Source organism: Molothrus aeneus, chromosome 7 (assembly GCF_037042795.1).
Source record: "Molothrus aeneus isolate 106 chromosome 7, BPBGC_Maene_1.0, whole genome shotgun sequence".
Lineage (NCBI taxonomy): Eukaryota > Metazoa > Chordata > Aves > Passeriformes > Icteridae > Molothrus > Molothrus aeneus.
The window spans coordinates 20,574,009-20,601,142 of NC_089652.1; the positions used below are offsets into that span (position 1 = coordinate 20,574,009).

The 27,134-nt window shown below is 39.1% G+C and overlaps 1 protein-coding gene across 3 annotated transcripts in view; it reads right to left on the reverse strand.

The window, feature by feature from the left end:
- The window catches only part of CSRNP3 (cysteine and serine rich nuclear protein 3), a 97,859-nt gene that overhangs the window by 61,274 nt on the left and 9,451 nt on the right, over positions 1–27,134 (reverse strand). For 2 of the 3 annotated variants that reach the window (XM_066553932.1, XM_066553934.1), the window contains exon 2: positions 5,207–5,378. In XM_066553932.1, the coding sequence (XP_066410029.1) occupies positions 5,207–5,354 (148 nt within the window). In that variant the 5' untranslated portion in view covers positions 5,355–5,378. Of the gene's footprint in view, positions 1–5,206; positions 5,379–18,459; positions 18,514–27,134 lie in introns of those variants that run through there. The other variant, XM_066553933.1, reaches the window with a different exon arrangement.

The following is a 27,134-nucleotide window of genomic DNA, read 5'->3' on the forward strand; positions in this document are numbered from 1 at the left end:
AAAATTCATGCAATCTTTGCCCTTGGGTCAGTAATTTCCATGGATTCATTTCTCCCTGCAGTTTATAAGAGAGCAACTACATGCATTTACTGTCTTATACTGGAGAAAATCAGTCTGTGTTTTCTGTATACAGATACAGGCTTTCATCTTAAGGAGGTCCAGGTCCCCAGTAGAGCCAAAAGTCCTAGTACAATACAAATGATGTAAGAAAAATCAGAATATAAAACTCGACCACTGAAGTCTGGTAAGACTGCAAACAGAGATAAAATACAGTTGCATCTTTCTTGTAAGCATTAGAATGGTTTCATTATGAAGCACCAAGATAAACACTAAGTTCATCTGCTTGTTAGCTCTGCTTTGCAAGCAGAACTGCTAGTCTATTAAAAAAAAACACAAAAAGACCAACCAAGCCAAACGCCAGAGAGGCTGTTCCCAGCTCACTGCTAGAGACTTAAGCTCAGCATGTTCATACAAGCCACAGCTGTATCAACTGATAGAGGAAAAACCTTTGAGCAAGCACAAGCCCCTGGAAGGAACTTCCTTTAGAAGATCCACTACCAATAGAATCTGTGCTGTTATGTTGGAGTTAACTCCCCTCAGTCATCCCTATTGCTAAGTTAGTGCTTGGCTAAATCAGAGCAAAGAACAGAGGAGCAATGTTCAGTAAGGAGAAAACACTGCACAATGGCACCTGTATTGAGGGTGCTCCAGCCTGAAATTAGTTATAAAGGTCACTGTAATGGACAATCACAGAATGGTTTGGTTTGGAAGGGGCCTTAAAGACCATCTAGTTCCAACCTCCCACCCCCAGGCAGGGATGCCACCCATGAGGATGAGGCTGCTCAGGGTCTTCCCCATCCAACCTGGTCACAACATACCCTGTCAAAAGCACTGAATCTAACTTAGCTTTAAATTTCAAAACATCTTTAAAACCATCTTTACACAGACCGGTAGGAAACATTTTAAACTAGTACAAAATGAAGAATATGTACTGATCACGGCACTAGATGAGGAGAGAGGATATAGCAATAAGCTGAGGCTTCATTTGCTTTGTAAGAGCACATAAAGCAATTCAAAGAAAGCTGCTGAAGGCCACTGGGACTCTCACTAGTAATAAAGTGAGCATTAGGATACAGCAGTCAGGAGAAAGCAAGCATGAAACTTTTTTTCAGACAAAAATGAATCTATTCATGGTCATAAACTGGTAACAGAAAAATCCATTTTTCCCTTCTTTGTGATTTGATCCACCAATCATTTCCCTACAGAAGCTAGTGTAATGGTACCAGGCCACCCACAGCTTTCACTGGGTGAAAATGTTGTCATAATGCTTTCTTGTACCTGAAAAAGGGACAGCTACTTTTAGTACCCAAGACATCTTCAGGCTTTTTTACCCTTAGAAACAACATTTTAAAATTCTGATCTTATTAGACAAAGACCATGGAGCAACTCTTCACAAAAATAAAAATCACCTACTTCCCAATCTTATCATTTCTGCAGAGAAGGATTTTAGCTGAGACTAGCTCAAGCTAGAAGTTAGCTGAAAAACCCCCAAAAACTTCTGAAATAATTTGAAAAACTGTAAGGTTAGGCATGTTCATCCCCCTTTGTCAAAAAAGCCATGGTAATCATGATTTTGCATTTCTAAAATTACATGCATCACTGGTGAGAGAAAAAAGAAACTTCATATTCTTTGACTTTATAAATGAGACTGTAAAGTTATTAAAATTATTTTGCATATTGTAATAGCATCTAGAGAGAGCAACTGCTATAAAGTCTAAAACTAGTGGCTAAAATATGATCTGGTATAATTTTAATTCTGTAGAACAAATCAAGGACAATATCTAACCATCATGTTTAATTTTTATCCAATCTCACAGACAATATTCGATCAGCAAATAGAATCCCATACATTGTGTTAGCATCATTCTGAACTAAGAATTGCTGGCAAAAGATGGTTCCAGAGCTGCTGACAGTGCACACTCCTGAATACAGACCAGGCCTTATACATATGTTCTGAGTGCAGGGTGCTTTTCTCTAATAAATGCAGCACAGATACAGATGTGCCGTAGAATCAAAATCAACACTTCCCAGTAATTTTCTAATTTGTTTTTGAAATATGTTCCATATACATCAATGTAGTGAAAGAGGATGACTCACTTTCAATGACTAAGAATTTGCAAACTCCTGGAGCATTAAATTCCTTTGATCTTGATAAGCTGGCTCGTTCTCATTCTGTTCATTAGCCCCCCCTCCTTTTCCCAGTTTTGAGCCAGCCAATCTGTAGCCCTTTCTGCAAGCTGACATATTTACCAAGTAAAATCTGTTACCACTGCTTTCCTGCTCTGACTGAAAAACACCCTGTTGCTTGTCAAGCTCCTCATCTTAGGGAACCTCCTTCTCTTTTCCTTCACATATGACATAGTCCACAAGCTCTCTTCCCACCCTGATGAGCTCATTATTAGCTCCTCTCTCTATTTCCCCAGGAACCACAAACTGATCACCTGTGCATTCTGTTAATCTCTTTTTTCCTGCATCCACCTAATGTAATTTCATCATTAGTTCCCAAGTACCCTTTTGCTTATGACTCACAAAAATTGCCTAAGAATCTCAGAAAATAATCCAGTTGTGTTGCTTTGAATCATGTCTTGATAAGTATCTTTCTCTAAGGGTTAACCTGGGAATGTCACTACCTACATGATTTGAAAAATATGAATGCCTTAAATTGTAAGCATAAATTATCATTAATTTTCCAGATAATTATTTGGCAACTGTAACAGGGCTATTTTCTCATCTGTTCTGTTTGAAAAAATTAGTGTATATGGAGCCTGCCACAAACAGGTATCTACATTTAGACAGCAATTCAATTTCAATACTGATTAGTGAAAAGCATCTTGATATTTTCACTCTTCTCCTTTGATGGAAAAATACTTTACAGCTCCAAAAAATCCTTTAGTGCTTGATTCTTTACCAATCAAAAAAATCACAGTTGTCATAGAAACTGTAAAAACTGAAGTCAGTCATGACATAACAACAGAGCAATGGAAAATGTCTGCAGGCTCAGGTTTTTGTGCTGGAGATATTTCTATGAATTTAACCAGGGAATCTACAACTTTCCAAATCTAACAAAAAATATTATAACAAGAGGCATTATTATTGTTTTTAATAATCTGTTCAGAGTCTGAAAAGTAATAGCATTTATTGCTATTGCTCCTGCTCTACAAAGTGGCTACATTAACAGCAAACAGACTCTTCTCAAAACACTCAGAGCAAGCTTATGCTGTAAGGTGACTGAATCTCTCTGATCACACATCTTAGATATCCTGGAGGGGCTTTTGGTCAATGTTCTCAGCATTCCTGAGATCCCATTTTTGGTATTTTTAAGCTGACACAAACCACTTTAAAAATCTATGTTGCCAATAGTTTCTGTCTCTTACAAATGCTGTTCAGAAAAATACTTCTATCTGCAGACCTCTGCCCCACACAAGATAGTTCAGCTCCATTCCAAACATTATCTCAGGGTTTTTCCCTATGACATGAAACTCTGTAAAATATAACTCTACTCCTGACTAAGACAGGTTACAAGAATCTTACCCTCTCCATAACCAAGAGCTAAATCATATACCAACTTCAATTCCAGCACTCTTCCTGCCTTTTATTGGAACCACTTGACACATCATAATTACTAACTGACAGGGCTGCCTTACTGCAAACACTTGCCCTTCAAGCAGAGATCACCCTGCTGAAAAGAAAATAGTCATAATACACAGGAATATTACTGGACTGGCCTCACTGCAGGTGAGCAAACTGATTAGCTGAACTACAAGTAACACGAAAAGCAGCGATGTGGAAGTACTCAGATCTTAAAATAACCTTGAATTAAGTTTAATGGAGAAATTTAAGGGAGTTATTTTTGTTTCAGCTGGTTTCCTCCGGCATATTGTCCCTCTGAACCTTTAATTTATTCTTTCCAGATAACTAGGTACACATATTTTGAATAGAGAGCAAACAGGTACTTGGATTCCCTATGCTTTCCTAGAATTGCCTTAAATAAACTGTTTTATCATGATAGCATCTAGGAATTTCCAGACCTGCTAAACAACTTTAGATGCTCACACCACACCCACATTCCCACCCTGCTTATGGATTACATTTAATGGAGGGTGAGCATACTTGGTGTGTAACTTGCGTCAGCAGCCTACTGAAGTTTAACTGGCCTATACACAGAGAAACTTGCCAGCTGCACCTAAGATAGAGACAGCAAAATTTGCTTGTTAACTTCCCTAACCATGAGTTTAGGAATTAAAACCAAAGTGAAATCCTGATTCCAGTAAAATAACCAGCAAACAACCCATGAGTTAAATAATAAACTTTTTTACAAGGAACAAAGGAAAAAAACTCACAATTCAAATCTTCTTAAAAAGAACAGCATGACTTATTTGTTTACTGTAGGGTTCTTATTAGAAGAGTACCTGATTTACACAAGTCCATAAACTTCAGTGGGAGAGAGACAAATATATTTCTTCTGTTACCATAGTTGAGACCCTAGTCAAAAATATGTATAAAACCCAGCAGCTTCTCACTCTTCAGTTCTGTGGCATTCTGTCACAGACTTTACATTTAAAATACCACTCAAGGCTTCTGTGTGTCACAGCACAATTACTGCACGTGTGCATACATATGTACACAAGCACATGTACACATGTGTTACTTGAAAAAGCACATACACAAAAGCATAACATACATAGTTATGCCTTTCTCACATTATAAATATATGCATATATGCATGTGTATGCATGCATGCAGACTTCCATCTTTAATCCTGAAAAAGGCATGTTCATTTCACATTACTGCCAATATTCCCCCTTCTCCAAATCATCACCCAAAATGGAAGACATTCTCCTATATGCTTAAAATATGTCACACTAAGTAGATGTGAATGATAGAGCACAAACATGGAATTTCCTCTGAAACTCACTCTGACATTAAAATTTTCACCAAAACAATTACCAGAGGAAATAGGTTTTTTTTTTCAAAAACAAGTACTTCCTCAGAGTGCCAGCATTTAAATGTAATAAAACAGATAAAATACTTAAAATAAAAAAAAAAAAGCAGAAAGCTTTCATGTGTATTTCTAAGAAGTAAAGTGAACCCTTCTTAGCTAGTGTAAGACACAGCATCATGCCTTACACACCCCTTTAGTACTTACGGGTAAAATGATTAGAAGCAGATGGATGGACATTACTTCCACTGTCAGCACTTTCACTGCTGGAAACATCATCATCTGATTCCCACACACATGAGCAGGGGGAGGTTCCACCAACTTCTTCAAACTTCCTCTTTAAAATTCCACTCATTGCTGCGATGCTGTCACCATGCACCTGTAACAGGAACAGAGGCAATGAGGCACTGAAACATCCACCTACTGTGCAGGTCTCCCAGTTCCTTTATCATTAAAGAGTTCACCTATCAGTCAGACACTACTACCTGCAGCTAAATGGCTCCTTAACTAAGAGTTTTAAACAAATTTTCCAGGAAGGAATCGAAAAACCCACAACCTATCATCAGTATATTTATCATCACACTGACTTTAAGACAGAAGGTAAATGCTACCTGTATTCTACCAATGCAGAAAATTCTACAGCCAATCTCATACATACATATATATATATATATATATATATATATATATATATATATATATATTCAGTTATGCAGCAAATTTAGGTCAAGCATAATACTCCAATGTAATTCATCAAAAATGGACCTTTATATAACACTTAAAAACTTACTTGGCACCAAGAAACATTACATGACAAAAATTGTTTTTTAATAAATATAGTTCAGAAAAAAACACCTTCTCTCTTTTGATTTATTTTAAAGGTCTGATTTATATAATTCTCAGTACTAATAAATGCCCACAATTGCAATTAGATTTGAGAGCTGTATGAGACACTTTGCATCTTTCCAGGCCAGGCCCTGCATAAACAGTTCTGGCTCACTTTGTCATTTTCATTTCCTCAGAAGTTTCTTGCCTAGAATTTTTGAAATTCAGATATGAGTACTGGCACACAAGTAGACTATTTCTATTCACACAAGCATCAAAGGACTAGATCCATCCTTAAGAATCTGATTTCCTAATCACATTGCCCAACAAAGCCAGAGTCATGTTGAACATTCCTTATTGTTTCCCTTTCATATATAACAGCTGATCTTTGTATCTCCATTTATGGAATACCAAGCAGAAAAAGATCAAAATATTTTTAAAGCAATTTTTAGATAATTTTAACACATCTGATAGGTTGAAACACTTTTTCTCTATCTTTAATTAAAAAATTGGTTACTATCACCCTCATTACTGATTAATTCCTACTGCAGACTGAAAATTAATTCTAAGATCTTAAGTTAAAAGTTACAGATAATATCTACTCTCTGACTATGCTAATCAGTTGAATGCTGCTGTAAATAGCTGGGGAAAAGGCTGATGTTTGGTGCTTTTAAGCTTTTAGTATCAAAAATTCTCATCTGATGCCACTTGCCTTTGGCTTGTTAAGCTGCCAATTCAATTCATTTTATAACATAGTTATTTCTCCCAGTAAGCTTCACTCTACCTTTATGGATGTGTCTAATTTAGAGGAAATATTTCAGTATAGATGGAAATCCTGACATAATACTAAGAACAGATGCTGCATAAGATGATCTTCAGCACCAAAATTGTTTGCATGCAGAGCACACTAAAAATTAAATAACAAATATATTAGGGTTTCATACAGTCAGTCACACAGACTGATTTAAATACATATGCTTACCATGATGTTCTCAGCTTGTTTTACTATTTATGAAAAAAAAATATTTTCCTGAAAGGCATATCTTCAGGCTAAAAGTATGACTCAAACAGAAGTTGCTTAGATCTCAACCTTTGCCCTTTTGTCCAAAAATGAATTACTATAAACTGCAAAGAAAGCACTGTACTTTTATTCTGAGGACATGGAAAGGAGAGTTTAGCATCACTTTGTAATAACCTTTGCAAAAAATGTAGGAATGCATTTTTATGAACCAACCTCTAATAAAAACACATTTACAAAAAAGAAAAAAGAGATAAAAGAACTAAACACACACTGAAACCCCACAATTATAAAGAATCACCCCCCAAGTAAAGGTTTAAAAACAACTCCTCTGAATTGTCCCCTATATCCTCACTATATCTCTTGCCAACCACCTTTTCCATTGTCTCCTGCAGTGCTTACAGCACTGAAATTGTGAAATCACCATTATTTCCATGGCAACAGCCTGCAATATCAAATCCACAGGATTATAGCTTGACTGTAGAAGAGGGTAAAGAAGCAGCTGGAGTGTGAGAAAGAAAATGCTTACATTCAAACATCTCAGTGAAGAGAGTGAGAAATGAGCTGACAAAGAGTTTATCATACAAGCGAGACCTAAGTCAAATCCATGTGTGGACTCACTGAAATTGTGGCTACAGGAGTCATGAGGTTCCAGGTCCAAAGAACATAAGTCATAACTGCACTGCAAGGCAAACCTAATATCTGTGATCATCATGAGTACACAGCCAGTCAGAGAGCAAGAGCTCATTTTGTACCCTGAGATGACTTCCAGACAAAAGCCCTTTTGTCAGACACTGTCTCCCACCAGTAAAAGCACACAGCAACTGGAGGGCTAAATGGTATCTTGTGCATCAGTAAAGTCACTGCACATAGTGAGAGTGTCAACAGCCACAACTGTTTCCAGCAAGTAGGAGAAAAAATATTTTTTACACCAAAGGACTTTAAATTTGCCTGGTTTTAGCATAGCCTACATTTGCAACAAGTGCCACAATCCAGCAGCAGCAAAGCCATTTCATTAAGATAATTTGTATAATGAACCAAAACAAATGGGTCTTCGGATTCCTGGAAATGACATAGGTTAGCTCTACATCACTAGCTGATCAAGAGAAGGTACAGGAGGTACAGGGATACTGCAGAACCTGAGTATCACCACAACACAAAGAAGGCATAGCTAGCCATTACATGTATTCAGTGTGACTGTTGCCTGATTTTTGTTCTGAATCTCTTCCAGGAAGGTTACTGAGAAGGTTGTTTGACAAAGCAGTTGGGATCAAATTTAGGTGTTGCCACTTTCTTGAATCTGTTGATTCTAATCTCTCTGTAATCAGGTCTCCCCAGGAATATGTTACATAGGGGAAGGAGACACTTCCATTACTCAAGAGCTTGGCTACCACAGAGAGAGATTAAAGAGTGTCTAAAGCTGTTTGTACACACTATGTACCAGCAGGAGATCCCTTTAGAATAACATCTGCATAAACAGATGCCACTCCATAAGCCAATATACTTCAGAAAAAAAGCACATCTGCACAGTAGTGCAAAGGCATGCTCTATCTGATAGCCTTATTATTTACACAGGCAACCTGCAGTACCTGAGCAAGATCCACATTTCCAGGAACTAGGACATAATAAGCATGGGACACACAACCCAATGATGTTTATGGAAGTGTGTGATATATCCCAGTGGAAGAATAAGCAACAGTCCAACTTCTAATAGCAGTGAGGCCACAAAGTTAGCGATATCACTAAAGGCTTCCTAAGTGCACAATCGGGGAACCAGGACAGAGAATTCAACTGAGTTTTTCTTTGTCCTGTACCATAACTACAATTGAATAGGTAAATTCAGATTTTGGGGAACCAACTGAAGCAACTGCAGTCCAAAGAAATCCAAATCCAATCTTATTTGAACAGAAGACCCTAGAGGTAGGTCTAATGGTACAAGGCACCAAAGACTGACACAAGTCAAATTTTCAATACGTGAACAGAAAGAAAACTATAAATAAGTCCCATAACTGATAGGAGGAATCATAAGGGTAATGTGACCAAGGAGCAATACAATTTTGCTAACACAAGTCACTTAGGGTATGTGAGACTACCATTATATAGGATGGGAATACTCTTAAATACACAGAAGTACTTCAGTAATGTGTATATTATGAAGTGAGCAAATGTATATAGGTACAGAATGCAGTACACAGATATCCATGTCTGACTATAGGAACCAAACAACAGCACATGACTAAGAAAAACAAATGGATGGTCAATCAATATTCTTGGACTTCCACTAAGGCACCAATGATGTTCAGCCTTCAGAGTCTGAAAAGTAACTGTCAGCTACAGGTGAAGAGATCTGCTATATCATACTTATCCATTGGGTTAAAAAGGACAAAAGTTGGCTTGAAAGGTTCAATATTAGAAACAGACATTTCCAGATGATTACTAAACAGCTGTCTAGTAGCTACAGTTCATTTGGAGCAGCATCCTTCCAATTCACACAACTGTGGAACAAGCAGACACTGGAATCTTTCCTGTTTGTAGATATATCCTTCACAACAAAAAAATCCTTGCACAGCAATGTGATACATCATCCTCTGCCATCCTTCTCACCATACTTTTGTGGCATTAGTCCACAGCAAGGCAAAACAAAGTTGAAGCAGAGGGAACAGTACTAAAGCAAGGAAAATAAGCTAACACATTTGCTATGAGCTCTAGGTGAAACACCAATTGCCTAAGACAGTTAAGGACTCTTGAAGAAAGTGACAACTTGACACAGCAGAGGCATGTGGTGGCTAGGGGCTGTGAGAAGGATGTATCTCTCCTAAACACCCCCATCCATTTCTTACTCCTTCACTTCCTAGTTTTCCTCCAGCCTGATGAAACTACTCCTACGATGAGATCATTTAGCCAGTTCTCTAGCTGCAGGTATGCTGACTGGGGAAGCAAGTCCTCAAAGCTCCATGGCAACAGGCTTTGCCTTCCTACGACGCCAGATACCTGGCAGGCACCCGATATTTAAAAATTTCAGAGGCAATATGGTATTACTAGAAGATAAAAATTCCATGTAAATGTGGGAGATATATTTCACACTGTCACAGTACTATCTGGAACCTACAAAGTAAAATAATATAAAAAGCCTGGCTGGTTTGACTTTCTCTAGTACCTAAAAAAGCTGGAAATTTTAGAGAATCTTAGTTAACAATCTCATTGCAGAAGACCTTTAGATATCTTTAGATAGCAGATATCCCCAAATCCCAGTGAAAGGCCTAAAAAGAATGATGTTAGGATTACTGAGTGAGTGGACAGGTGACAGTAAATTCATTTCCTGTGCTCCCAGGCAAAAATTTTACTTATGATACTGTGGTAACATACATTGCCAAACTTGTTCTACAAAATCTAACATAAGTTGCTGTATCCTCAGTGTCTCACTGACACACATGGACAGTTTATATACTGGGCATGATATTCTATGCTATAAAATATCCCTTTGGCCAGTCTGGGTGAGCTGCCTTGGCCATAGCCCCCAAGCTCCTTGTGCAGCTCCTCACTGGTAGACGGTAAGACACCTTAGAGAAGGTGTCTTGAGCACCACTTAGCAAGAACCAAAACAGGGTGTGGTCAATATCATTTTCATACTGAATCTGAAAAACACAGCACTGACCCAGCTACTAAGAAGAATATGAACTCTGTTCCAGGCAAAACCAGGAAAAGTCACAAAGACAAATCAAACCATTTTTTCATCCTAACAAAAATTTTCAAATAAATGTTTTGCAAAATTCAGTGCTATAGTATACAACTCATACAACATCATCTGGGACACTGAACAAATATGGAGCAGACCTGTGAAGAAATAAACATCAAGCATGTACCATATGCAGTAACCATTAAAAAAAGATAGGAAATAATAAAACCCTATTCAAATTATATATCCTCATGATTTAGAGAAAAGCCTCACTATAGAAATCAGTTATTGACTAAAGCTATGGAAAAATCAAAAGGAAAAAGAGCTCAAGAACACACTGGCATTGGAGTGGAGGGAGGTGGGGGACAGGGTATAAGAAATCCAACTACTTATTTCTTTGGTTTATTTATGAAACCTTATTTTGTACTAATTTCCTTTTGAGACCTGACCATATTTCATGATAAAATCTACCTGAATAAAAATTCTTATCTGAAAATAAACCCAAAAATAAACATCAAAGGTGGGCCTTCAATAAATAACTGTCCTATGTGTCACACTGCATTTTCCTCAAATGTATCAACTGAAAGTACAAAAAAATTTAAAGTCTGCAGCAGCAATACAGATTCACTTTTGAACATAAAAAACTTCTACTGCAAACTGAACTGGAGAACGCAGAAAACAGATGTTACACATAAAACATTACTGCAAAGTACTCATCACAAACAACTCCCACCCACTGGCCAGTCAGCATGTACTATAACATTCTAGGGTGACTTGGCAAATAATTTCACAGTCAAATCACAAATATTGATGCTCACAAGTCAAGATGTTTGGGTTATTTGTTGTGATTAATACTCTCTTTGAATTTAAGTCTTTTTCTTAGCCTACAAAGCTTCATTTTTTACAAGACATTTTTCTACCTGCTAAATGAATGTCAGCAGCAGAGATGGTTGTGAACTAATCAAGGTGGTTGCTTGGCTCCATACAATGCACTGAATTATTCTGCTCTTTGTGTAACTGACAGTTTTAAATTTGGGAAGGGGGAGGTAGTCAAACCCAAAAGCACCTACAGTGACATCATCACTCACACAAAGAATATTACTTGCTTGTGAAAATGACTATTCACATAAGGAACTGCATTAATGCAGACAAAAAACCATTTGCATGAATGCTTGCAAACAGTGAACAACAGAGGTACACGAACATGAATCAAACAGCTGTTCAGAATTCAAATTAATGTTTGCAATACATGTTTTGCTGTATTTGGCAGCTCTAATCACAAGCACCAGTTGCCAGAGGTAGGCTCTGGTAGTTTCAATACTACAATCTGTAAAATTTACAAACACATAGCAAGCTAATTCCACTTAAGAGACCACACGGTATCGGTACAGGGAATACCATTAGTATAATGTACTCATATATTTTTGCTTACAGCAGTGATCAACTTACACAAATGTTAAATAGGTAAAGTCTTTCTCTCCTCGTTTGCTTCAGCCTAGCTAAATCCACAGCACCAAGTAAATCCTGCAGGATAAGACTGCACAATTCAACCTAGGGAATGCGTTCTGGCATTGCAAGCCAAATCCTGCCAAGTCTGCTCTTTACAGGGTTTCTATACCATCACTTTACAGTACTCCTGATTTCACACTTGAGTACTAATCCACTAATCTTCTAGACTGCCTACACATTGTTGTACACTCTAACACATGCCACCTAGCTCAACTGGCAATGAATTTAAGATGCAGAAACTATGCTGACATATGCTCACCTCTTGCATCTACAAGCAGTACAGATGCTGATAGATCTGGCTCCTTCAGTCTTCCAAAAGATCTCACATGGGTCCTACATGAACCAAGCATGCAAATATCCCCCTCTTCATCACTCAACACAAGAATCCTGCATACAGTGAAATGGCCTTCTAATTCTTAGCTACATCAATTGATGTCAACAGTTGAATGAAATGCTTGTATAACCCAGCCAACAGAAGAAAATTCTGTGCTAATTTTCTTAAATTTTCTCTCAGCATGCTCCCCAAAGAACAAAGTAAAATGAATAAGAGTATTAATTCAACCAGGAAGCTGGGACCTTAGCATTAAGGCCTCCAGCAACGAAGGTGCAAGCTGGTACAAAGAGATCCAGAGGAATTCAGCAAGAGGGACTTCCTGTCAATATGAGATTTGTCCACAAAAGCTGTTTGAGACAGCTTTTTTTTCTATTTAATTTATAACAATTTTCTAAGCTTGCTACAGCAAGCTTTCCTTCCCAGAGGAAAACAGGAGATTCAGAAGAAAGACATCCTGAAGCTGGGTCACAAACTCAGGTTCATAATGCCTAACCTCCACATAAGTCATCTAGGACACTATTAGCAGCATTGTCAAAGTCCTTTCCATAGTCTTCAGGTAACACTACTGAAGACCTGGTATTGGGCACTTCTCTTCTAGGTTTTGAGGTTTCATGATGAGATTTCATCAATTAAAAGCCCTTCACCTAAAATCTCTGCAGAAGATTTAAAGAAAAAAGAAATTATACCTGCATCCCAGAAGAAATTTTCAAGTTTGTATGGATGCTCCCAGAAAAGGCTTACTACTATTGGCATTGACTGTACTGCCGGACTGCTTACAGCAAAGCTCTGGCCAACACATCTTTACTGCATCTCTTTATAAAAGAACATACAACATTTGGCTTGCTTAGCACCTTCCCAGCAACTGGAATGAGGTTCTGAGACTGGCAGCAGTGTACTTGGCACAGCAGCTTCGCACCACGCTGCTTCCCGCTGCAAGAATGGCAGTAGGGTTCAGCTCCATAATGAAGATTGGAATGCTATAGCTTCCTGAGTGCTGGAAATAAGTGGCTTTTAATGTGAATTTTGCCCAGTTTAGCCCATGTAGTAATACTCATTGGCTCACTGCACCACCTTTTCATAATATTTCAGTGCTGATTTTCCATGCTGTTCTTTCAGGAACATCAATCTTGCACCCCGCCTGCAGAGGAACTGCACAACATGGCAGGGAATCGTATCTCCTGCCAAAGTACAGCATGGCCATGACTGCTACATGCCAAAGGGGCCTTCCCACCTGTCCAGCCCCAGCATACGTCACTCAGCTTCCTGTTACATACTGCATTAGCACCCAGCCGGGTTGCTCCTTCACCACTGCCATCAAAGCCACTACAGAGGGAGCATGAATTCAACAGCTCTCCTCTTCTGCCCCACGTTCTCTGCATCTTGACACAGGAGGTAGCCATTCTCTACTCTGAAATATGTAATGTTTAATAGCTTTTCAAAAATCCAACCAACCAAAGCAAAACAAACTCACAAAAACACTCAACATGTCCAAATTCAGAGCATCTGAACTCCAAGAGCAGCAGCATGAACTTGTAACACAAAACCATACTGCAACATATTTGCAAAACTTGCTCTGAACTTGCTCTGAACTAGGTTTTCCTCTTTCTTTTTTTTTCTTCTTAAAATAGAGGAACAGACAATTCCAGTTTAACTGTTTAAGTACTGAGGTATGTGTGCACAGAGGTGATAGGAAAGTGTAGATGCAAATTTTAGGTTAAAAATGACCAAATATTTCACACCTTGTTCTGGCCACAATTTTTGACAATAGTATAACTTCTACATGACAAGATTAAAAAAATTACTAACTTTAGTAGATTTAGAGACAAGACAAGTGGGTATTTTGGAGGTTTTCTGCCCAGTGGGAAACGTGGTAAGATTGCCTTCTCCTTGTGGTCTGGTATTAACTGTACAGCACAGAATTCTGTTCCCACATGAACAAGCAATGCTGAAAATTGCTGGAAAAATCTAGCCTGGCAGAATCCTCAGCTCATCTGTTTGCAACTTGCTATAAAAAAAGCCAAACCAAACAAAAAAAAAAAAAAAAAAAAAGCCACAGTACTTCCTCCATGTTATCATCACTATCTTCCACAACCTAGACATAGGCAATATGCAACAAACTTTCTCATTACTATTTTTACCAGATGAGAACTTCCACTTCTATATCCAAAACCCAAAGGATTCAAGTTGGCACGACTTGGCTGCCACTATAAAATGCAAAGATGTACTTCTAGCAATGTATCACACGTTTACTTCCCCAAATAAGGTTTAGATTACTTATTATCTCCACAGAATTTAAATTACATACACAGGAAAAGAAGGTTTAAAATTAAAGCAACTCAGGTTTGTCTGCCTCAGTTGAAAACAAATTATTCTCAAGAAGACTCATAGAAAAGTTTCAATAATCCATCTAATTATCTGCTTTCTTAACATGTTGACATCTCATATAGAATGAAAGATGCTGTATCTTTTCCTCTCATTCATTTTGCTGGGTAAAGAACTGTCTGGATGGATAGGCCCAGGGAGTGATGGCCAATGGTGCTGCATCCAGCTGCTGTTCGGCCATGAGTGATGTGCCTCAGGGATGAGTGCTGGGCCCAGCCCTGTGTAATATCTTCACTGATGATCTTGATGAGGGGATTGAGTCTACCACTAGCAAATTTCCAAAGTTAGGTCAGGGTGTCGATCTGTTGGAGGACAGGAAGATCCTGTGGAGGGACACGGACTGGCTGGATGCATGGGCCAGACCAAGAGCACGAGGTTCAACATGACCAACTGCTGGGTCCTACAAACAAACTGGCCACAGCAGCCCCATGCAGTGCTACAGGCTGGGGGCAGAGTGGCTGGAAAGTGGCCCCGTGGGAAAGGGCTTGGGGTGCTGGTAGACAGTGGCTGAGGGAGCTGGGGGAGTTTAGCCTGGAGGAGGCTCAGAGGGACCGTCCAGCCTGCAACACGCTGGAAGGAGGGTATAGCCAGGTGAGGGGCAGTCTCTTCCTCAGGCAAGCAGCAACAGAACAAGAGGTCACAGTCTTAACCTGCGCCATGGGAGGTGTAAGCTGGACATAAGGAAGAATTTCTTCACAGAAAAGGTGATTAGATATTGGAGAGGACTGCCCAGGCAGGTGTTTAAGGAAAGACTGGACTTGACACTTAGTGCCATGGTCTAGTTAACATGGTGGTGTTTGGTCATAGGTTGGATTCAATGATCTCAGAGATCTTTTCCAACCTAACTGATTCTGTGATTTCAAGCAATCAAAAGCAGGTATTCAACTTTCAGTTTAACTGACTTTTGGTACTTGTGGTGTCAGTTAAAAATGAAATTTAGTATTAACTTGAGGAGGATTAATTATTTGTATGTGTCACAATACATTGTAATATTTTAATGCTATCTTTAAGATACTTCATAATAGGAAAAATGACCTTTTCAATGATGAAAAATGAATCAGCGTACTAACATATGCTACCAGAAATCATCTATATACCAACAAAATAAAAGAATACGAGGGGTATATTTAGCCCATTATGAAAATGTTTCTCATTTGTTCTGTTTTCTAGGCTCAAGCAGGAAGTCACCCAATGGGAAAGAAGCAAAAACAGAAAAAACTGGTATTTTTCATTTATACTGAATACCAGCTAACAACAAAACAAGTTATGATATGCGGAAGGAATGAATAATGAAGAACTGGATTAAATAATGTAGTATGATAGAATATCCCAGGTTGGAAGGGACCCACAAGGATCACTGAGTCCAGCTGCTCCATGTTACACATTCTTGACTGAAAATAATTAATTCTTTAAAAGATGAAATTGCTTAGCAATGCTAAGTAATTGAAGGCTATTTCTTTCTTGTAACAAGTTTTGTAGTGATATAGGCTTTGGCTTTTGCTTAAGGTAATTTAATATCTTACTTTAAATGGTTTACATGGTATTTCAGTCACCTGCACATACAGGCGACATAGGAAGTATTCACTAATATAATAAATAAAAGAAAAAAAATCTTTCATTTGCAGGTTGTTAACTTACAAAGTCAGTGCTTAAGAATACTTCTATCATGGACTTCCCTGGGAATAAGCCTGTATGTTCAAATATTACACAACACCTCACCTGCATCACCACCGTGAATTTTTTAACCAACTTTCTACCTGCTTTCCAACTCTTCATCTAGTCTGCCTCCCACTCACATGCTCCCTTCTCAGCAGGGTCTCCAACCAAGGCTAATGGGCTTATCTCATTTCCACTGAGCTGGTGAATGCTGGCAGCAGCTGACAGTGAATGCTGGACAGAAAATGTGAATCTGTAGTTCACACAGAATACCTGAATCATTAGAGAACTTTAAAACTGGTGACAGCACAGTAGTTTTATTCAGTATTTTTCATGCTGTCATTATTAAGCGGCAGATATTTTTAGCCACCAAAAGCCAAATCCATCTGCAGCAGCAGCGTTTCCAAGGAGACAGAATAATTTAAACACATGTGGAACTACATCTCTGTTTTCATCAACTACTCTGTTACTGGAACACTTCTGAGTCAGATTTCTCATTTGATGGAGGGAAAGTGATTTGAATACATGGATTTGAGACTGTAATTTAACAGTTGAGCTTATGCTTTGAGATACATATCCATTATCTACAAATAACAAATGTTAGGGTACAACTCCACTATTTTTCAGTCAGTGTTATTTACCAGTTTTACATTCCAATATAACAAAAAAACCTAAACAAAAAAAAGATACAGCTCACCAGTCTTTCAGAATAATTTTTTTAATCACTGACATTTGCTGCAAATTACTGATTTTTTTAGCAAACATACCAGGCTCCATTTTCTGAAGAAACAGCTAGGAGGAAAGGACACCACTCGTGATGGTGAGGTACATAAGTAAGTAGACAGTGGACAAAGCTTCTTCCAGTCCTTTTTAGCACTGATAAGAGTCTTACTGGCTAGTTTCAGTTTTTCTTTATGGCACAAATTTTTAGTAATTGTAGGTCTGCTTTAAGGGAATTCTCTCATTGAATAAAACAAAAATGGATTCATGCATTTACTGAAAATCTCTGAAATCTATTAAAACTAAATTCCACCATTTTAGCTTTATAAATATATTCTATAAATATACACTCAAATCAGTTATAATCACAATTTATTTACACCAATTAACATTTTTGCTTCAAACCAGCAAAACAGGGTGTATGTCCTGTATAACAATTATTTCCTACATGTAAAATGTAGAGGAAAGTCAGTAGAGAGCTGACTCATTGAAATCCTTGCCCCAGTAAGGCAAATATCAAAATATCCTATTGTTTCAGTGGGGCCAGGAGTTCTGCCTTTAGTCCTATATTCTCATATAATGTGACTTGATAAATCAATCTCCTTTCTGTACCAAGCAATTTATTTGCTGCTTGCCATCTCCAGACTTCATGAACTAACAGCTGCTGCTAACACAAACTCTGCAGAAGCAAGCTATTTCAACAATTTATTAAAACTCAGATGTAAATGCTGTAGGTACTACAAGATTTATCTGTCTCATACACATAATAATATGAATCTTTTTTTTTTCCTTTATAACAAAGATAATTTTATACCTGAGTTATCAACCACATTCATTCCAAACCTAAAAATAATGCAAAAAATCGACAAAATCCCTTTCAGTAGTACTGAGGAGCCATTCTTACTGTTTGTTCACCACTAAATAAGACACTTTCAGAAGCAGTTCATTTTCCTATGCAAACTCAAAGAAAGCATTTTTACATCTTGCAGCACCTCTCTTCCTGTTGGTAGCATACACTGTATTTTCAACAGTGAGTATTTCCATCACACAAAATGACCTCTCTTCCTACAGCTTACTGAGCAACTTCAGCATCAATGAGATGCACTGCGTGTCCTGTCACATGAGAAAGCTACCAGCATCAGGCATGCCTATGATTTCACTGTTTATGGATCTCACATCCGTTGAAACCTCCAAGGCAGCAGAAATAATAACGGGAAAAGCTGCTTCAGAGTCATTTGTGAGGAACAAGCAAGATGCTTGCACATGCATTTTATAGCCAAGAAATGTTGAGGCAAGGATCAAGAAAAGCTATTCATAACAGGAATTTTTTTCACCCTTACCTGTAAATCCGGTTTCTGTGTTTCAGCTCTGTCAGTGCAGAATGAAAGGTTTACTCCCCCTTTTTCTATCCATCAGACAGCAGCCATCCAATAACTGAAGTCATCCTGGCATCCTCTGGAACATGCTCTCTCCCTTATTTCCCACTCCCCACCCCCATCTGCATGCTAGCAAAATGGGAAAACAGCAAGAAGAAAACAACAAAAAAGCACATCTAAAAACCAGCTTTAATAAGCTACTTCATAGCCAGCGAGGACACTCAGTACTAAAAGGTGATGACAAAATTTAAAGACAAGGAAAAAAAAAGTCTATTAATAAGCCTTCAGCTCCACTACTGAATAGGAATTCTCCCTTTCAGCTCCTTTTTGTAAGGAAAAAACAAGCAAACAGCTGTAGGAACACAGTTACTGCCTGTATACATTCTTTGAGACTGACTCAGCTATCCAGATCTTCAGTGAAGAGTGCTGTGTATTTAGGAAAGCTTGTGATTATCAAAATAACAGTGGTGCTTTTATACAAACAAGGATGTGAAATCTCAATGCAAATCAGAATAATTCAGAGATAGACACCAGGAATTTCCTACAAAATATGTTTTCTTTCTGTTTGAGGCAGTATTTATAAAATACCTCAAAAAGAATAATTAGTAGATACCTTTATCTTGAATATTAGCTGCGTAAAACTCTACCTGTATAACTGGTACGTGTGCATTTATTTTACTGTATTTATAACAGAGTAGCCAATGTTCAGTGTGCTGCATGAACTTTACACAAAACTTTCTATCTACATAAGAATTCAAATGCAGAGAATGACCAGGTGAACAATTTTCAATTATTGTGCCTGAAATATAGTCCAGTCTCTTTGCAGCCTCTTAAATCAAGTTCGAAATTTTTTTTTTCCAAGATCAGAGAATTTTTATTTTCTACCTCTCTATATAAATCAGGTAGGTATCAGCTCAGTTGAAGACAACAGCATCACATTTAGTTTATGACAGTTTAATTACATTTAAAATCAAAATCAAACATGAATCTTCTTAGCTAAGATATCATTTACTACCATATCAAAGCATTTGTACTCCAGGATTTCCCCTTTAAAGAAAAACATTAAGCAGCAGAAGCTGACAAATACCTTTGTGTTTACAAATTTTAATCTTCAGCTATAGTTTTCCAATAAAATTAACTGTGAATTCCTTTAAATACAAGCATCTGTTCTCTTCAATGAAGTATTGATCTTTAATGACAGCAAGACTATACCAATTAGCATACTTTCACTACAAAGTAATAGCTGATTTAGCTTCTGAAAAAATTAGCTGTCAGTCTTATCACAACAAACTGCCAGCAGATCCTGTGCATAACATTCAGATTCTGTCTTTACAAGTAAAGTAGGTGTCTTTTTAACCAAATTATCTCAGTTTAACATAAAACCTCTTCTTAGATGCCTAGAAAAATGGAAATCCCTTCCTGCAAGCCTTAAAAAAACTATTAAGTTTCAAATCCAAAAAATCAATACCATTTTCTTTAGTGGGGAAAAAAGGGAATACTGAGGGACACCTAAACAGACATTTGGCCCTGATAAGCAATACTGAATAGGGGATACTGAGGAGCACCTAAACAGATATTCAGCTCTGATAAGCAACTGGCTGGAAGACTTCAAATTTATTTTCTTTTTGGTCTGCAGAAAGAAATTTGGAATTGAGCACCAACACTTCACCTTTCAACCAGCCTGAGTGCTGAGAGAAATTAACAGACATACAGAACTCTAGTGCCACAACTAGACTTAATAAACATTTTTTTAAATTTAGATGCAAGGTGCAGCACTGTGCCATCCCCTAAACACCATCAGAATAGCTAGTCAGAAAAATGGGCAGTATAAACAAGTCAATCATAATGCCTTGCAAAATCTACTATGAAAATAGGAGAGTATGACCAACAAAACCCCAACAGCTCTACAACAGGCACAGAATGAAGCAACTCTTAATACAGACAGTGTTTCTAAAGTAAAACACAAATAGCATTGCTACAAAAACTGATTAGCATTAAGTAGGCTGCTGCTTCCCCCACACTCCACAAGGGCTGCACACACAAGCCTCCCCAGCAGTGGGGTCTGTGCAATTTCCAGAACCTGACCTTGCCAGTTTCCTGGGATTTCTGTGTAACATCAGACAGTCCTCGTGAAACTTGCCCCAATTTGCATATCAAGAATTGAATAAAGTCATTTACATAATAAATGCATTTTAAATATATTAAATTAACTTCTGCAGAGTGCTGAGGACAGTCTCCTGTGCAGGTGGGGGCGTTTGGCTGCCTGGGCAAAAGCCCAACCTACAGACAGCCCAGCTGGTGGCCCTGACAGAGCAAGGCAGCAGCAGCCACTGCCCACCCTTTGCCAGGACCCTTCCTTCAAGTTGAGCCTCTTGCCCCTGGCCCCGGCTGGAGCTGTGCTCCCACCGCCCTGCTGGGACCCGGCCAGGCACCTCCCGAGCCGGACCCGGAGGGCTGAGCCTGTCCCGGAGGGCTGAGCCGGACCCGAGGGATCCCAGAGCCGCCTCCCCACCCGGACCAGCTCCTCCAGCCCGGGCCAGCCTGGCAGGGAGCCCCGGCCGGAGCTGCCCCGCACGGCTGAGCTGCCCCGGCTTCCCTCTCACCTGCTCTGTCCAAGGCACCTGCTGCACTGGCTGCTCCCCGGCAGAGCACCTGGACCCGACTGGCCCTTTCCAGAGCCAGCACCTGCTAAATCTCAGCAATGCTTTCCAGCTCCAAAGGGCCATTAGTGGATTAATTAAGCACATATACACAGAGACGGAGAAATGGAAACAATCCAGGTTTGTACCCAGTCCCTGCTGTGACTCAAGGAATTACTTTTTGTACTTGTATTTGTTTGGCTATTTCTCCTTTTTTTTTACACTTACCTATACTTGATACTCCATAAAACACACATTTATCTTTTTTCTCCTCAGCTATTACATTGGAAAAAAGGAAAGCTCCACCAGAAAGCAGATTCCTGCAACAACTTCCTTTGCTTTATTTTCCCCTGATTATGCGTATTGCTACCAAAATATTTACTTCTGTTTTCTCTGACTCTACAAAGAATGAAGTTCTTTTGGAAATCTCTGTATGAAATAGTTCAACAGGATAACCTCCCTCCTAAATAAACCTTCAGGCTGTGGTACTGGATAGCACCTCCTTCACCATCCTAGTTTCTCCTGAAATGCAAATCTTTCCAAGTAGGAGAGAAGGTAAGCAATGGCTGAAGGCAAAATGGTCTTTGGATGTACAAATCTCAAAGAACTCTGATTACTGGTAACTAATGTTTCTTGATCTCCACTTCATACACCACACAGGCACTCACAGCCCCTGGATCCCAGCAGCTATACTCTGGTTATATAACTTTATGATATCCTATCACACAGTCCTTCACTAAAACCAATTACTGTAGATCTCTCCTGTCAAGGGTGAGAGCAGCTCTAACATCCTTCATGAAGACATGGGTGGAGCTTGATGTTTAGAGAATGCTCCAGGCAGACTTTTGAGACAGTCACCAGTCTGGTCACCAGGCTACTGACTGCAGCCTCAGGCATTTGACTAAGACAAGCAGTGGTTACCATCCAGCTCAGGAGCAGAAGAGCTGTCACCTGACCTGTTGTAAGAGGTCAGGTCTTGCACAGCAAAATCCTCTTCTGACAGATGATGGGATGTTAAAACAGATTTCTCACACATGTCTAGAAATAAGACCCTTATTCACGGTTCTGCTAGCAGGATCCCAGAAGGCATGTCATGTCCACACATTAGATCTACTGGATCTCCTGCATGCAGACACCTTGTAACACCTGGTTTCTCAGCATTCTACACGTCTGTCCAATGACACTGGAAGCAGAAGGAACCTGGCTTGTAAGGTAGCAGCAAGACTGTGTGAATTTCACAGCCAATGCCAATTCCATGTGGCAACTCAGGATATCTGGTGTTGTTACAAAACGTGCCACCATGGCCCCAAGCAAAATAAACATCATTAGAGGGAAAAAAAGAAAGTGATGAATGAGCTACATATGACTTACTGGTGTCTACTCAGCTACCTAGAAAAATCCTGCACAGTCAAAAAAACTGTGTTTTTTTTCAAACCCACTGACGTTTGATTATGAAACCCAGGGCAAGGTTTCCCCAATTTGAAGTTGCTGGCATTGACAGGAAGTTATGTATGAAAACAAATGGAAAATTGATGTTTCTTTCTCACAAATGGTAGAAAAATGCCATAGTCTAGTCTTAAGAAATGCCTGCAGAGTCCCAGTATTCTGGGGTTTAAGTAGTTGGAAGCTATCAAGCAGGATATGTGTGATAGAGTTTCCATGAGTCTTTGGTAAAAAAAACAACTCCACAGTCAAACAGCAAAGTAAAAATGCGGAGTCCATATAACAAGCTATATTGGCTTCAACGCCCATTGACTGCCAATGAAGCCTGAAGACAGGTCAGGTTGGAAAAGGTGGAGGATAATTCCGGGCAATGCACAGTGTAAATACATCACCATATATTTTGAAAATCAAAACTGCTTCAGGAAAGAACAGGGTTCATTAAGGACAGCATTCATACATTTTTACTCTTCAACAGAACCTAGAAGACTCTACTGTGACTAAGGGAGTTGAACCGTGTTTCAGTTCAGAACGGAAACAAACCAAGCCCTTTCTCATAAGACACATCATACTGGTCAGTGGATCTGGCACTTGAATATATTCCTCCTGTTACAGTAGGAGGAATTAACTATCAAGGAGCTGTAAAAACTACACTGAGATGCTGGGAATGCAGATGAGGATGCAGATTGAGCTCTGGGTGGGAGGCCAGAGAGAGACAAGAGGCTGTGAACTGCCAACTTTGGGATAACAAAAGGCACAAAGATTGGTGATGCTGGCCAGGTGAATGGACACTGAGAGACACAGGAGGAACTTACTAATAAGAAAGGAGATGAAGCTGGGTGACACCAGGAAGGGGGATGGACACGGGGAGGGTGGCAAGAGCTGAAGACTCCTGGAGGAGAAGCAAGACTTTTCCACACTGGGACGGTGAAGGCACAAAGCCATCGCTGGGGGTCCCTGCTCAGAGGCACCAGGTCCAGCTGCTTCTGTGTTACTGTGCCAGGAATAAACAGCTTCATGGGTATGTGAAGCTCTGCTGTGGGCAGCCCGGGATGGAACTGGTGAGGAAACTCGGTCTGGCTCTGAGGAGCTGTGCTGGACGTCCAGCAGATCCTGCCGGGTCACTGGGGCCGCCTGCCATGGAGGGCTCTGGTCCCAGCTGTGCAAGGGTGGCCTTGGGAGTGCAGCTGCCAGAGCCTCGGGAATGGGCACACTGGGAAGTTTCATCAATGGGGTGAGTGGGGAAGGACTACACTGCCTATTGCACTGCTAAAGGCCAAAGACACCTGCCACAGCTTTAACACAAACAGTACTGCGGCACCCATTAGAAATAAGATTTTCTTTACTCCTTGATAAACAATACCAAGGAAAACCAAAACAAATGTTCTTTTCTTCTTAAAATATATGTAGCGAGCTTGTGTGAAATCAAGTAAAATTAAAAACAAAACCAACCAACCAAAAAAAAAAAAAAAAAAACTAAGAAAACCTACAGCACAGAAACCTCCATGAAAATAGTGCCAGGTGAGAACAAATCTCAGGCAAAACTGAAAAACATATTCAAGGCAGACTAATTTAAACCTCTTAGAATGCAAGTTACATAAATTTCAAGTTTCTCAGACTCCCACCCACTTACCAACATTCAGTCTATACTCCTTCAATCAGCTCAAAAGTATAGTTATCTGCCTTCAGTCAAAGCAAAAGTCATATAACAAATGACACAAAAAGAGACAAGAGGTAAGCGAGGAACTTTTGCACCAGAGTATACATAGATTTCCATTAACTCATCTGTGACTATCTTATAAAGCAGCTTTCTACCATGGAAATTATTTCCAATTTTGCTTATTTGCAAACCAGCTAAGTCAGGTAAGCGCTTCTCAAAACCCAGATTTGACTTCTCATAACTAAATAACAATACAAAAGCCTAAAACATCAGACTTCAAAACCAAGCTTCTCTTGAACCACAATCTATGCTTCATGGCTGAAAGGCAAAATTAAACAAACCTGAAAAATTTTATTAATACAGTTTTTATTAGTGGTAAATAAAAATCCTTGGCTTTTAGGCGTATCTGCTCCAGTGATGGTGGCGCAGCACAGTAAGGGCAAAGAGGAGGTACTAACTTTTGAAAGGAACACGGACAGACTGACAGCTAGGTCAGGGAGGAACACCACTTTTCACTGCTATGACACAGGCACCTTATGAGATTTTACTTAGTCAACACAGCTGAGTACCTGAAAGATTTATAAGGGTTCTTTAACTGCTTATTTGCAGGCAAGAGTTTCTTCTTTTATTTATATTCCTCCTCCTCTACTAATGCACTGACTTGATGAAGCCTTTAAGGTTAATAAAACATACAGAAAGATAAATGCATGAAGCCAAATATTATGAGCTTAAGCAGCTATACCACAATTAGTTTAGAAACATCTAATTCAAACAGGAGAGTTGGAAAAACATTAAGAACAGGGATAATATCTAAATACATTTCCTCCAAACATTTGATGCTTACCCCAACTGTGGGCATTTCTCATTTTTTTAAGAGTAAAATCAAAAATCAACTAGATTTAGATAAATTTTGCCCTGAATATTATCATTCTGGTTTCAATCACATGCACAATGTCCTAATCCTCCTAATTTGGTTTTTCCTAGCAAGTTTCAGCTCTCTCTCCCCTGCCCAGCTTCATTCATGAGTCTACAGTTACCCTATCTTCAGCCTCACCTATTGCTCATATTCATATTCATTCATACCGGTCACTAAAAGTAGTCCTTAGCCTTTTACTTTTATTGGGGCTTTTATTGTGGGACTGCCCACAGTCAGTTCACACAGATGACCAGGGAGGTCAGAAGGCTACACTGATATCTAAAAGTCACCCTTCTCCTGTATTAGATATTGGATTTTGTGCCATATGCTGCTACATGTATCCATGTGCCAACCAGTCATCAAAAGAGGTATCAAATGGTGAATCAGGTCCTCAAGTACATCATACAGACAAACCAGGGTTTTTTTCGTAACCATTTCTGGTGTAAAAAATTAACAGTGTTTTACATTTCTACCAACAAAAGTACTACATTTTTAAATACACTTACACAAAATTTAATTCCAGAAGTCACTGAAGGAGCTCCTCCTTTACCTCATGTATACTTTTAGGAAAGGCCATGCACTGTTGCTATTGATAGTATTCAGTGTTTTTCCCCAGTGCTGCTGATGCACAGCTCACCAAAACAGACAAGGAAAGAGCATCCAAGGAAATCATGTCCAGTTCATAAGGACATGTGACTAACCAGTACTACCAGCCTTTCAATACCACCACTTCCTTGGGGCCATTCTCATGCCTGTTTGTTTGTAATAACATAAAGAAAAATCACCATTGTACAGGAAACAAACATAAGAAGTTATGCATCACATAAAGATTAAAGATCTTTAATCACAAAAGATGATGAGTAGGGCATTAAGTTAAGCTATTGAATTAATAGTAAGCAAATTTAAAGCTTGTAAATGGCAGAGCTGTTAAAAAAAGGAGAGGAAAATTATATGAAAGATCAGATGCTTTTTCAGAAATTCAGAGTGTGCCTAATTTGTCTCCTTGTAAAATGAAAGGTCATTATTTAACTTTTTCCTCCATCACAGCTAAGGTGGAATTCAAAACGTACATAATTTTTCTGATAAATTAAAATGCCCTCACTCCCCAAGTAACAGGAACTTCAGCTGCACCAAAGAAAGCAGTGTTCTGCAAAAATCAACCTGTGTCTTCATATACAGATCTGCAAAAGCATTCTAGAAGAGAAGACTCACTTGGCAGGGAACAAGAGTCTAGCTCCTATTTCCAAATCCATCTTGTGAACAAGAAAGCCAAATGATCCTTACACACAAGTGAGTGGCCCAGCATTAGAGTGTTATGCCCCATTTCATCCAATATCAGCCAAGAGAAATGGCAGCCCTTGCTTAGCACTATCCTCCCAACATTATTTTATAGCTTGTTCATTACATTATGTCTCTGATATATCTATGAATAGGTGTCAATTTCAACACTTTCAGCCAAGAAAAAATAGTATCCAAGTCTTTCATTTTCTTAGGAACTGCTCTCAACTACAATAAACAAGTACATGGCTATCACTGGTAGAAGAGAAAATCCAATCACATTAAGAGTTCACCCACAGAAAAGAGATCAGTGCTTTGGATTTCCACTGCACAGAGCTGACTGTACTCTAAAGCTTATGAATTCAGATATCCTACAGTGCTAGGATGCCCATTTCAGCAAGGTGGGAGCCCCAGTGAAATGCACGATGACTGAATACAGGATGACACAAGTTCTACTGGCTATGTTAAAAATACAGTAAGCATTACTTTAAAGGTTGTAGCTTCAGAGAGACATCAAATGGATTTCCTGACTTGCAAATGCCTTTTTAATCACCTTCAGTGCAGCAGCAGCCTGCAAGAAAGCGCTTAGCAGAATCACAAACTTTGAAGGAGCCATACCAACAGAAGGTCAGGGTTGGCACTGAAAAACAGGGTAGTCAAAAGCAACAACCAGGAGCTAATTTAAACAGTTTTCTCAAGACATGTC